At 46.2% G+C, this 14,355-nt stretch overlaps 1 protein-coding gene across 7 annotated transcripts in view; it reads left to right on the top strand.

Annotated features, from left to right (window-relative positions):
* The window catches only part of ARHGAP22 (Rho GTPase activating protein 22), a 282,538-nt gene that overhangs the window by 246,728 nt on the left and 21,455 nt on the right, over positions 1-14,355 (top strand). For all 7 annotated transcript variants that reach the window (XM_045025804.1, XM_045025803.1, XM_045025805.1 and 4 more), the window contains one exon: positions 6,700-6,832. In XM_045025804.1, the coding sequence (XP_044881739.1) occupies positions 6,700-6,832 (133 nt within the window). The remainder of the gene's footprint in view (positions 1-6,699; positions 6,833-14,355) is intronic.

Below are 14,355 nucleotides of genomic sequence, written 5' to 3'. Positions count from 1 at the left end.
GGGTTCCTTCTGGGGGAACTTTGACCTCTCCAGTGTGATAGCAGAGCTAATTTTGACTCCATGAGGAGTCTTGTTACATGCTGCAGGGCTGAAATCACTGATACCTACTTTAGATTAGTGGTTCTGAGTGCACCAGCACTAAGGCTCCCCTACTAACAGCTAAAAGAACAGGAGTACTTGTGGCACCTTAGAGACTAACATCTGAAATCACTAAAAGAGCTAGAATACTGTGTGCCGTTCTAGATTCCCATGTTTAAGAAGGATGAATTTAAACAGGAACAGGTGCAGAGAAGGGCTACTAGGGTGATCCAAGGAATGGAAAACCTGTCTTATGAAAGGAGACTCAAAGAGCTTGGCTTGTTTAGCCTAACCAAAGGAAGGCTGAGGGGAGATATGATTGCTTTCCCTAAATACAGCAATTGGATAAATACCAGGGCAGAAAAGGAGTTATTTAAGTTAAGCACCAATGTGGACACAAGAACAAATGGCTATAAACTGGCCATCACCAAGTTTAGGCTTGAAATTAGACCAAGGTTTCTAGCCATCAGAGGAGCGAAGCTCTGGAACAGCCTTCCAAGGGGACCAGTGGGGGCAAAAAAATCTAACTGGTATGAAGAAAGAGCTTGATAAATTTTATGGAGGGGATAATATGATGGGATTGCCTACAATGGCACGTGGCCGATCTGCGAATGCTAGCAATAAATATCTCCAGTGGCCAGCAATGAGACACTGGATGAGGAGGGCTCTGAGTTACTACAGAGAATTCTTTCCCCGGAGTCTGGCTGGTGGGTCTTGCCCACATGCTCAGGGTCTAACTATCACCATATTTGGTGTCAGGAAGGAATTTCATAGATTCATAGACTTAAGGTCAGAAGGGACCATTATGGTCATCTAGTCTGACCTCCTGCACAACGCCAGGCCACAGAATCTCACCCACTCACTCCTGTAACAAACCCCTAACCTATGTCTGAGTTATTGAAGTCTTCAAATCGTGGTTTAAAGACCTCAAGGTGCAGAGAATCCTCCAGCAAGTGACCTGTGCCCCATGCTGCAGAGGAAGGCGAAAAACCTCCAGGGCCTCTGCCAATCTGCCCTGGAGGAAAATTCCTTCCCGACCCCAAATATGGCGATCAGTTAAACCCTGAGCATGTGGGCAAGACTCACCAGCCAGCACCCAGGAAAGAATTCCCTGTAGTAACTCAGATCCCACCCCATCTAACATCCTATCACAGACCACTGGGCATACTTACCTGATAATAATCAAAGATCAATTAATTGCCAAAATTACACTATCCCATCATACCATCCCCTCCATAAACTTATCAAGCTTAGTCTTGAAGCCAGATATGTCTTTTGCTCCCACTTCTCCCCTTGGAAGGCTGTTCCAGAACTTCACTCCTCTAATGGTTAGAAACCTTTGTCTAATTTCAAGTCTAAACTTCCTAGTATCCAGTTTATATCCGTTTGTTCTTGTGTCCACATTGGCAGAGACCCTGGCGGGGAGTTTGTCTTCCTCTGCAGCATGGGGCACTGGTCACTTGCAGATTTAAACTAGTGTAAATGACTGATTCTCTGTAACTTGAAGTCTTCAAACCATGATTTGAGGGCTTCCATAACTCAGCCAGAGGTTAGGGCTCAATTGCAGGGGTGAGTGGCAAGGTTCTGTGCAATGTACAGGCGGTCAGACTAGATCATCATGATGGTCCCTTCTGGTCTTAAAATCTATGAGCCTGAGCTTTGGTGGAGGGGTGCACATGGGCCAGGGGAGTGCCCAGCATTGCTAAGGGGGAGGGGAGTGGACAGTGTGGTGAAGACGGGGGTAGTGCACAGTAAAGCTAAGGCAGAGAGGAGCACATGGGCAAGAGGAGGGCACCGTGTATAGTGAAGGCTGTGGGCAGTGGACAGGCAAGAGCATCACACAGTAGAGCCAAGGCTGGGTTTCAGCTTCCGTTCCTCCCGGCCTTTTCTGTCCTTGTCTGAGAGCGTCCTGGCATGGTCTCGCCCAGGGGTGAATGTTTTTCTGCAGCTGAGAGTGAGATTCAGTCACTTGCTTTTGGGGTTGCACAGGGGTGAAAGAAATCCCCTTTATGCCAGTCCCAAACCTTGCTAAGAGGCCTCGTTTGCACACAGCACCCTCAAACTGTTACATGTGGCGCGGGGAGGAGCAGAGGAGCTGTGGCCCCTCACAGAAGGGGACGGGAGGAGAGGGAGCAGAAGGAGCCTGGCAACTCATGATGGCTCTGGGCCCTCTTCTGCCCTCCCCTCCTAGGAGCAAGGATGCCCCCCTGCTCCTGCCCCAATCTCCCTGTAACTCCTGGCCTGGGAAGGAGGAGGGGTATGAAGAACACCTGGAGCTCCCCTCTGTCTGGAAGGAGGAGGGGGCCCTGCTGCAGCCTGGAGGGGTTTGAAGAACCCACGTGGTAGCAGAAGAGGAATTATGAGGGGGGCACAGCTGATGGTGGGTTGGGCAGATAGCGGGGTGGCAGATAGAGGCAGAACTGATGGAAACTGGGGGATGAATTGATTGGGACTGGGCAGATGCACTTCAATTTGTTTTCCCAGTGTTTACCCTCATCCCATGTCTTTAATTTAGAAACATGTCATTTACATTTAAACGTATTGGCGCTAGATTGTATTGGTTCATTTTGTCTTCCAGTGGTGCACTTTTAATCAGGCACTTACGTGTACTCGTTCATTAGCCTGTTCGTTTATAAGCCAACCCCCCAAGGTGGTTAGGTAAAAATAGCAAAAACTGTATGTCCCTTTCATAAGCTAACTCTATATTTCAGGGGCTGGCAAACTTTGGCTCCTGGCCCGTTAGGGTAAGCCGCTAGTGGGACTGGACATTTTGTTTACCTGGAGCATTCACAGGCACGGAGCCCCTCAGCTCCCATTGGCTGGGAATGGCGAACCGCAGCCACAGGGAGCCGAGGGGCACCATGCCTGCAGATGCTCCAGATAAACAAAACAACAATGTATTAGATGTTCAATTCAATGATTCCATAGAGTTTAAAATCATCAAATGTTGGTTTATCAGCCGACCCCGCTCTTTGATGCATCACTTTTTTACCAAAAATATCCGGCTTATGAACAAATATATACAGTAATTAGATACTTGCACAACACAAAGTGATCCATAACTGACATGCTTTCTTTAGATAACTGGATTGTGTGCTGCTCAGTACTTTTCCAAAAAAGGGACTGTATGAATGAGTGTCAACATTTCGGTCAATAAGAAAAGGAAATTAGATGTCAGTTTATTTCTTGGGAGTTTAACTTCTAATTTTAATTAGTTTTAATAGAATTAATAGCATGCTGTTTGAATCTTATTGCAGTGTATCTGTATAATTATTTGTTTGCAAGATTTCACTGAAATATTGTATGCTGGCACAATTAACCTTTTATTTTGAGATTAATAAATACCACCCGGCACACAACTCTTGAAATGTTGCGATCCCTGGCTGATGGCAGGCTCATTAGAGAGCAAACACCTGAAGAGTCATTTGGCCTGCCAAGATTTGGACCTTGCTTTATCCAGCCTACCAGAAAATGTCCTTGAATACCACTGCTGTAGGTAATTTAGTTAGTTAATGCTATGGCATTACTATATTTATTACTACCAGTTATGTGTTGAAATTAAAATGGTTTTGTTTGCTTCGGCTTTCATGCAGCTTTACAATTGGTCTATCACGTTTTAAACCTGGAACTGAAATAACCAAGGTACTTTAACAACAGAGTGTTTGGCATCAGGCAGGGTGGTGGTAAAACAGTAAAGGGAAAGAACTGAATATGCACCGAGGGGGAACCCAAAAGGATAACATCTGCAGACTCCCATCTAATTTAATCCAGCCCTGAATGTGATAAGCTACGGTACCTCACAGGATAGTTATTAGAACGGCTGGAAATGCATGGGTGATAGAGCCAGAGGGTTGATGCTAATCTGCTGCACGGAAACCATGGCTTTTCAGTAACCCCTGAGATCCACAGCGGTGTGTCTTGCATGAAAGAGCAAAAACTGAGAGGTTGGATGGAGTTGTTAATGTTACAAAAACTGATGAAAAAGCAACCAAACAAAATAGAATGGGGCGTTATCGCAAAGACAAGGATTTGAGGTGCTCAGCACCACCCCTCTAGTTCTCCATTGTCACCGGGTGCACCTTTCTTAGAAGACTTTGAACATGTCAGAGCAGGGGAGCCAGAAAAGGAGAGCCACTTGCTGTAATGTATTTACACTTCCAAAAGGCCTCACGCAAGGGGCTCCTGTAGTACCACTAGAGTAGTCAGGGGTGAGAGGCAAAGTGTTGCCATGGATCAAACCCTGGCTAGGAGTCAGAAGGAAAAGAGCAGGCGTAATGGTCAATTTTCATCATGGTAAAAGGTTAACAGCCGGGGGCACTATGGTTCCAAACTAAGGTCTGTGTCCTTTACTTGATTTATTTCAGCTAATTGATTGCTTACAAATGATCTGGAAAGGGGGGCGAGCAGCAGGGTAGGAAAATTTGCAGAGGAAACAAAGTTATTTAGTTTAGGCAGGACCAGAGAGCATTGGTAAGAAACAGTCAGAGCAACCTCAACAAGCTAGGGGAATGGGCAACACAATGGCAAATAAAATTCAATGTTGATAAATGCAAAGTAAGGCACATGGGAGGGAAGAATAGAAATTTCTCAAACCTTACAGGGTTTTAATTAGCTCTCTTCACTCAAGAAAGTGACCTTGGTGTCATTGTTGACAGCTCAATGAAGACCTCTGCTTAATGTGCAGCTACAGCCAAAAAAGGAAACAGGATACTAGGATGCACAAGGAAGGGGATCAAGAATAATACAAAAACATTCTAAAACCATAGAAATGTAGGTCTGAGAGGTCCCTCAAGAGGTCATCAAATCCAGTCCCTTACAGTGAGGTGAGACCAAGTAAATCTAGACCATCCCTGACAGGTGTTTGTCTAACTGGTTATAAACCTCCAGTGATGGGGGGTGGGATTCCACAATCTCCTTTGGAAGCCTATTCTAGTGCTTAACTATTCTTTATAGTTAGAAAGTTTTTCCCAATATCCAGCCTAAATCTCCCTTGCTGCAGATTTAGCCCATTACTACTACTTCTGCGTTCAGTGGACATGGAGAACAATTAAGCATGGCTAAGGCTGTGAGTTTGTCACGGAAGTAACAGTTTTTGTGACTTTCTGTGATCTCCGTGACTTCTGCAGTGGCCGGTGCGCCTGGTTCAGGGGCAGCTCGGGCAGCTCCTGCACTAGTCGCACTGGCCACTGCTGGGGCAGTCTCGGGCCACTGCCAGCAGAGTTGGGTGTGGGAGGTGGCAGGGGATTGGGGCACAGGCTGGGGTGAGGTGGGCTCTGGGCAGCACTTACCTGGGGGGCTCCCTGGAAGCAGCGAAATCCCCCTCGCTCAGCTCCTAGGCAGAGGCTGTGGCCAGGCAGCCGTATGCGCTGCCTCAGCCTGCAGGTACCACTCTTGCAGCTCCCATTGGCGGTGGCTCCCAGCCAATGGGAGCTGCGAAGCCAGTGCTCTGGTTGGAGGCAGCGCACAGAGCAGCCTGTCCACGCCTCCGCCTAGGAGCTGAGCAAAAGGTGGAAGTATTAAACACTTCCACCTTCTTGATGTTCTCAGTTACTAGCTCTCTTTCCCTGCTAAATGGAGGACCTACATTTTTCATCTTCCTCTTACTCCTAATGTATTTAAAGAACCTCTTCTCACTGCCTTTCATGTCGCTTGCTAGGTATAACTCATTTCTTGCCTTAGCCTTTCTGATTTTGTCCCTACATGCTTGTGCAATTCTTTTGTTCTCCTTTAGCAATTTGTCCCCAGCATGGTCATCTTGTCTGGATGACCCAGAAAGCAGAACCCTGAGCGGAGCGATAGGAGCTGTGTGAGTGGAGCAGAGACACACTGGGCTAGTGCTCCAGTTTAGAGTATGAAACAGCAAGTGCCAAATGGCATGGCTTGGAGGCAGAGGGCCCCAAAGCCAAAGGGGCGAACCCAGGCAGGAGTGTCACCTGCTGTACAGCACGCAAGGCAGACACAGCTCAGAATGGCTGTATTCTGCTCTGACAGTCACAGCGATGGGCACTGGCTGGGGAGAGCGACGGCTATCAGAAGCAGCAAAGGTTACACTATCATGCCAAACGCTGGATCAGTTTGGTTTTTAGAAGGTACAAAGCTTTATTTTCAGCACAGCAGTCACAACGGCACACTTACCTGGGCACCACCTTTCTCTGCTCTCCCCACTTCACAAGAGTGTCCACCACCCACCATCCTGCTTCCCCCGCTCACCTGGCTTCACCCTCTCTCCCTGATAGATCTGGAGATTTTCCCCGTCACCAACAGGACGCACCTGTAAGCAGCTGAGCAATGGAGGCACTTTCCTCTCTGATCTAATGCTTTATCTCTGTCACACTGTGTGGTGAGGAGTGAGGGCATGAATTCTGGGGCAGGCTATAGCGAAAGTATGTGTGGGCTCCCTGCCCGAGGGTTTTATGACTCCCTCAGGTAGACTAGCCCATGTTGGTTGGACATGTGGCCAGAGTGCCCTCCTCCTTCACTCCGCAGGGCCTGCCCTTTCATACATCATAAGAAGGACCTGTTAGCTGCCTCCCTGCATCCCTTCCAGAAGAGATGCATAGGGCTTATGGGGCAGTCAGCGTGCAGGTTTCTAAAATTCACCCCTCTTTCCTCCTGTTGCAGCAACACAGATGTTCACACCGTGGCGTCCCTCCTGAAGCTTTATCTCCGAGAGCTGCCAGAGCCCGTCATCCCCTTTGCCAAATATGAAGACTTCCTGTCATGTGGACAGCTGCTTTCCAAGGACAAGGGAGAGGTTAGTGCTCCTTCTGTCCTTCCTCCTTTTACCCTCAGTGCCATTCCTGGAGCCTCGCGACTCAATGAACAACAGCCTCTCCATTTTCTCCTCCAGGGCCTGAGCCAAAGCCCACTGAAGTCCGTGGGAACCTTCCCTGTGACTCTGACAGGCTTTGAATCAGGCCTTAACCTTGTAAGCTCCAGCTTGGAGCCGGCGTCTTTCGCAGGTTAGTCTTGAAATCCTGTGGTTTTGTGTCCATTGTGCACGTTTTTATGTACTCTTGGGCTATGACTGTTTCTTCCTTCGCAGCCCTGTTCTCTAGGCATTGCAGTAACAACGGAGAGTCAGGAGAGCTGGGTTTTATTTCCGGCTCTGCTCCTGTGATTTAGGACAAGTCCCTTTGCCTCAGTGTCTCATCTCTTCCTTGGGGATAATAATTCCTACCTCACGGGTATGGGGAGGTTTTTCGAACGGACGTTTGTAAAGGGCTTTGAGTTTTTCAGAGGAAAGGAGCCAGAAAAGGGCAAATTATATTCTCCCATGTGGGTATGATGGGACATTACACTTAGCACCTCTACAGCACCTTTCATTTGAGGGTCTTTTTTTCAGCTTCTTCCCTATCTTATTCCAAGCAATGGAAGGGACTGAAGGAGCCCTCCAGCTCTCTGGCGGTGGTGGAGATTCGGGAGGGTCGTTTCTCCCATGGACTTGTTAGGAGGGGCAGGATGTTTGACAAAGGGATAGATCTGATCCAAGAGTCCTGCTCCTGTCACTGTGATATCTGAGCTCTCTACTGGATGGCATGTCAGAGCTGCTGTCGTCTGTGTGACTGTCACTTTCTAAGTGGGGATTTTATAAGCCTGATTCTAGTGTCAGCCGAAGAACAGATGCCTGTGGAGTCAACAGTCTTGGGTTTGATCACCTCTGCCATGTATGTGTTTTCAGAGTAGCAGCCGTGTTAGTCTGTATCAGCAAAAAGAACAGGTGCCACTAGTACTCCTGTTCTTTTCATGTATGTGTGGTCCATAGTACAGGCCCGTATCTCCCTCTATTGGCTGCTCCTAGTGGCCTATAATACAAACCTGCTACTTACAGCGAGTTACACAGTTAGTTACGCTCTAGTTCAAGTAGCAAAGGTCTGTGTAGAGATGCTGATGGTCCCGGATTCAATCCCTGCTGAGGATGTATAAGTGTGGCCACCATTTGCAAAGCATGTGGTACAGCTTCCAGGCCTGGATTCTGTATTCAGCACACAGATTTCTTACGCTATGACACTAGCACAGCTGCTCTGCTGCCTGTGAAAAGCAGCAGCACTTTAGCTGGTTTAGTTTGGTGGTAATGTGGACTGGGTTTAACCTGCACAGACTGGGGAGAGAGATTTGGATTCCTGAAGCCTGTTACACAAGAGCAGACTCAATGCCAAGTTTGGCAAACATCATTTTATATCCTCATTTAGTTTATAACCAACACAGTTGGCCTGTATTTGTCTGTACTGGCTGCAATTGTCTGGGAAGTAGCATCTGAGTTGCTTTTGTGTGAATGAAGCTAGACAGAATTATATTGTATTATTCTGTCTGGCATAGAGCATTGCTCATGCCTTGGCGGTGTCTCTTTAAGCCACTACTGAAAATGCACTTGTCACAACTTCTGAGTTGTCAAGAATATTTGGAGTCTCAGTGTGGGTCGTTTCCTTGAAGGAACGGGAACACACGCAGAACAGACAGGGATTTTCCCCAGTCGTTCCGTGCCCAGTGGAGTGGGTAGCACAGTTTAACATGAAACACTGCACTGGCTCATCGAGCTGGCTGAACTTTGTGTGGAAGGTTCTCTTGCTGAAAAATGCAGTTTCATTGAAACTGAAGTTTTTCCTGGGGAAAATGTTGATTCTGATGAAAAATGTCAGGTTTCCCCTGGGGAATTTTGAAACCAAAGTTAGTTTTGAATCAACACTCCCAAAAACAAATGTTCGTTTTGACTTCAGCCATCAGTTTTTCAATTTTTCTGAACGAAATGAAAATCTTTGTTTTGAATTGGATGTTTTGACTTAAAAAGTCAAAATGTCTTTTCATTTAATTTGTTTGAAACTGAAAAAAATGACATTTTAAGTCAAAAGGTCAATTCAAAACAGAACTAACAAAAAATTTTGCTTGAAAAACCTGTTATATTGAAATGAAAACTTTTTGTTTTGTTTCAAAAAGTTGGTTTTGAAGCAGTTTGAAATTTCCCATGGGAACTGAAATTTTTTGGCCAAAAACTTTTAAGTGAAGCTTTCTTCATTTAAAATTTACCCCACTAAAAATGTCTCTATTGACCCTTTGGGCTGTTCTGTTTTGAACAGAGATGGGTATCATTGTATAAAACATTTAGTACTGCTCAATGCATCTGCCCTCACCAACTGCAGCAAACCAGCCTCGGGAGCTGTCCTAAACTTTGGGTTTGTTATCCAATTGCCCAGAGCTCCGCAGGTCAGTTGCTTTCACCACAGGCTCTCTGTGTAACAGCTTCTCTTCCAACAGTGATCCAGGCCCCTCAGCTCTGGTACAACCCCAGTGTGGCTGCTATAATGCAGACAGGTTTTTAACAGTGTCCTTGAACGATGGTAAAGCCTCCAGGTGCCCTGGTGTGGCTGTAGCGCTGTAAATGGGACAATGGCAGGAGTACAGCCTTTCTCAGGGTATTTTGGCACTTTGGTTCTGGTCTCAGCCAGTGCAGGGCAGTGCCCAGGTGCATGAGAATGAAAAATTGGAGGAACACTTTGAAACTTTTTAAAAAATTATCTGATTCAGGTTGCGCTCTCCTGGTAGTATTTTTGGCCTCTCCACTTCCACATGGAACCCAGCACTCATGGAATTTATAAGCTAGTAAATAGTTTAAAACATATAAAAAGGGGATTCAGTTTAGTGCTTGGGGCAAAGATTTGAGTGACTTTGCTGAACCTGGTTCTCCTAGCCCAATCTGGAGGCTCCCATGTTAGCCTTAATCTGTTTTGCAACTTGGAGATTCCTGAAACCAGTCCTTGTGAAGCAGTCTCCTGTAGGATTGGTGCAAAACACTGTAGTTTACATTAGTATCACTCCAGAGGGTTGAGCCATTAAGAAAACACACTGCACTGGTAAGTGAAAGAGTACCGGAGCTAATTGGCCCTCATGGGCAATCCCAGCCATCACGCATGCCCAGTGCTATTGGACCGTTTCTGCCTAGCGCTCTTAGCATTCAGGCAAGTGGCTTTCACACTTTCCTGTGGTGGTGGTGCTTTCAGGCTTTCAACAGCGGTTGGTCTCAGTGTCAGTGGATGCCAGCTTGTGACAGAATGACGAGTGCTTCTGCAAAGTCTGCAGCAGTAAAGGTAGAAGTTTTATCTTGCAAATATCTGCACCTTGATCAGTCCATGGACGCCATCTTTCTAACCCCATTTTCTCTGTCTACCGGCTTTGGGCCCAGAATCAAACTGACCCTCTAACTGATGAGAGAAGGATCAGGTGCAGCTCCCATTGCAAAGCCCTCTGCTCAGTCCTGTGGGGCCATGGCATGGAGCAATTTATCAACACACAAAGCCAGATTCTGCCCTGACTGATACCTTTGAAGCGAATAGGGTTGCACAGAGTGAAAGCCAGGGAAGAATTTGCCCTGTTAGTTCAATTTCTTGTAGATCAGTCCCGTCTCTAAAAATATGGTAAAATAACTTGTTTAAAATCCCTTTAAAAACTGAGCTGAACTTTCATCCCAAACTACAACTGTACCTGAATCGAACCTTTTCGGAGGTTCAAACATCTATGGCTGGCATTTTCACAGCTGACTAGTGATTTTTGGGTGCCACCATTCTTGACACCATTAAATAGGCCTGATTTTCAGGAAGTGCTAAGCACCCGCTTTCTCTGACCCTTTTAAGGTGTCTCAAGTTGAACTTCCAGATATTAAAGCATCCAGCTAGTCACTTTTGGAAATCTTGACCTTTAAATTTTCCTTTTTAATAACTAGATTTCCCCTCGCTCAACATCTTGGAACTTACTGGATTGGGCTGGGAATGGAAGCAGAAGTAGTGAAATATTACAAGAAGGGTGTTTTTCTCTTTCTTTGGATGATTCTCTTAAGCTTTTCTGAATTTATCTAATGTTTTCCCTAACCTGTGAAAAGTAGCTCTTTTTTTTTAAAGTTTTCCCATCACTACTTAATAAGTAGGGATAGTTCAGTGGTTTGAGCATTGGCCTGCTAAACCCAAGGTTGTGAGTTCAATCCTTTAGGGGGCCATTTAGGGATCTGGGGCAAAAATCAGTACTTGGTCCTGCTAGTGAAGGCAGGGGGCTGGACTCAATGACCTTTCAAGGTCCCTTCCAGTTCTAGGAGATTGGTATATCTCCAATTATTAATTTAATTAATATAACTTAGTGTCCTCAAATGGTCTGTCGGCACAAGAAGGGACTGGAGGGCAGGCAATGGCCTATAGAACCTTTCACCTTCAGTTCAGCTGCAGCTTGATTTCTGCGATGCGGAGAAGAAAAAGCGAGGTGCGGTTCTTCTAATCGTCTGCTGTGGAGGGGTTCGTTAAATCTCTCTGAGGAAGTTGCAACATGTCACAGGCCTTCTCTCCTCTCGTTTAGTGTGAAAATCCAGCTGTCTACCCCAAATCTATGGTTATGAAGAAGGTTATCACAGCGCATTGCATGAGGAATGTAAGAAGTAAAATCACAGAAAATGGAGTAGTTGCTTGTCCGTTTCTAAAACCTGCGTTCCTGCCCAGACATCAGTTGCACTGTTCATAGCAAACTGGTAGCTAAGCAAGCAAATAAGCTGGTCAAATTGCATTGGTATCTAAGGGCAAATTGAAAAGAGCGGTAATCATAACTAGCTGAGGCACTGTCCACCACCCATCAAAGTCCATTGGACAGTTTCCATTGACTTTAATGAGCGCTGACTCAAGCAGTAAAGGTTTAGTGACTTGATCGGTATCTACCGGTGGTTGATGTACGGAATTTTTCAACCTCTTCATTTTGGACAGTATGTGCTTTTTATGCTGGAGGAATCAGTCTGCTCATGTGGTGAACTGCAGAGCGCGTAGCTTGTTTCACTTCATAAAACACAAGTGTGTGTCATTGTCGTCCCTCCCCCAGCCCATTTCTCTTTCCCCAACTGAATGGGATGTTTTTTTTCCAGAAAATTCCAAGCAGGGTATTTCAGAATGGGGAACAGCCCAGGCACTCCGTTCAGGGTAACTCCTGCTGCTTACTATGCAGATGCAGCGGTCACTTTCCAGCAGAACCAGTGAGGTTCTGCTGCACAAACTGAGGCAAGATTGGGTAGGGGGTGTACAAGGTCTGTATATTCCAAGAGGTGTGGATCCCAGCTTCATGGGGTGCAGTGCACATTGGCTCATGGGGACCCGGGGGTAGGCTAGGGCAAGCTACAGGAGTGGGGGGGTGCTCTACCACTCTGCTTATTTTTCCCAGTCCCCCACTTTACTAATAAAGTGACAACATTTGGTCAAGTCCCATAGAAAGGCGCTAAACAAGAAGCCCCACAAAGCCATTTTTGCAGTCACTGCTCTGAGTAGGACTGCCTGTTAGGCATGAAACTCGATGTCAGGACTCCTGGGTTCTTTTCCTGATTCTACCACAGTGTTGCCATGGAGGAGTCCTGTTGCCTCTTTGCACCTCAGTTTCCCTGCTTGTAAAATGGGAATAATACTTCCCTACCTCTCCAGGGGCTGTTGAGGCTAAATCCATTGTACAGTGCCTTGAGATTCTTGCATGGAAGATGCATGGAAGTGCAAAGGGTCATTATTCTGCTCCTCTGCAAGACAGGGCTAGTGTAAGTGCTGTGTTACAGGTGGGGAAACTGAGGCACCGAGGTGCAGTGCCTTGCCTAAGGGCAGTGGCAGAATTTGTGCTCATGAAATCGGGAGATGTAGAGAGTAGGGTTTGACAAAATTGGAGGGCCCAGATAATCTTCATCCAAGAATATTAAAGGAACTGGCACATGAAATTGCAAGCCCATTAGCAAGAATTTTTAATGAATCAGTAAACTCAGGGGTTGTACCATACGACTGGAGAATTGCTAACATAGTTCCTATTTTTAAGAACGGGGAAAAAAAGTGATCCGAGTAACTACAGGCCTGTTAGTTTGACATCTGTAGTATGTAAGGTCTTGGAAAAATTTTTGAAGGAGAAAGTAGTTAAGGACATTGAGGTCAGTGGTAATTGGGACAAAATACAACATGGTTTTACAAAAGGTAGATTGTGCCAAACCAACCCGATCTCCTTCTTTGAGAAGGTAACAGATTTTCTAGACAAAGGAAACGCAGTGGATCTAATTTACCTTGATTTCAGTAAGGCATTTGACACGGTTCCACATGGGGAATTATTAGTTAAATTGGAAAAGATGGGGATCAATATGAAAATTGAAAGGTGGATAAGGAACTGGTTAAAGGGGAGACTACAACGGGTCGTACTGAAAGGTGAACTGTCAGGCTGGAGGGAGGTTACTAGTGGAGTTCCTCAGGGATCAGTTTTGGGACCAATCTTATTTAACCTTTTTATTACTGACCTTGGCACAAAAAGCGGGAATGTGCTAATAAAGTTTGCAGATGATACAAAGCTGGGAGGTATTGCTAACACAGAGAAGGACCGGGATATCATACAGGAAGATCTGGATGACCTTGTAAACTGGAGTAATAGTAATAGGATGAAATTTAATAATGAAAAGTGCAAGGTCATGCATTTAGGGATTAATAACAAGAATTTTAGTTATAAATTGGGGACGCATCAGTTGGAAGTAACAGAGGAGGAGAAGGACCTCAGAGTATTGGTTGATCACAGGATGACTATGAGCCACCAATGTGATATGGCCATTAAAAAAGCGAATGCAGTTTTAGGATGCATCAGGCGAGGTATTTCCAGTAAAGATAAGGAGGTGTTAGTACCGTTATACAAGGCGCTTGTAAGACCTCATCTGGAATACTGTGTGCGGTTCTGGTCTCCCATGTTTAAGAAGGATGAATTCAAACTGGAACAGGTTCAGAGACGGGCTACTAGGATGATCCGAGGAATGGAAAACCTGTCTTATGAAAGGAGACTCTAAGAGCTTGGCTTGTTTAGCCTAACCAAAAGAAGGCTGAGGGGGGATATGATGGCTCTTTATAAATATATCAGAGGGATTAATATTAGGGAGGGAGAGGAATTATTTAAGCTTAGTACCAATGTGGACACAAGCAGTGGTGAGCTCCAGCCGGTTTGCACCGGTTCGCAAGAACCGGTTGTTAAATTTAGAAGCCTTTTTAGAACCGGTTGTTCCAGGACAACCGGTTCTAAAAAGCTTTTAAATTTAACAAAGGCTCGGGCAGCTGTCCACCCAGCCCCCGGCCCCAGCTCACTTCTCCCTCTTCCCTGAATGCTCTGCCCTCCTTCTCCTCCCCTTCCCCTGCTTCCCGTGAATCAAATGTTCGCGGGAAGCCTGAAACAAGCAGCAGGCAGGTAAGCCGGGCACGAGGGGAGGGGGAGGCGAGACGGCACACACGCAGCCCAGTCCGGCTCCCCCTGGCCCCGGCC

This window comes from Mauremys mutica, chromosome 7 (assembly GCF_020497125.1).
Source record: "Mauremys mutica isolate MM-2020 ecotype Southern chromosome 7, ASM2049712v1, whole genome shotgun sequence".
Lineage (NCBI taxonomy): Eukaryota > Metazoa > Chordata > Testudines > Geoemydidae > Mauremys > Mauremys mutica.
The sequence above is the reverse complement of the archived record's forward strand: the minus strand, read 5'-3'. Positions and strand labels throughout refer to the sequence as shown.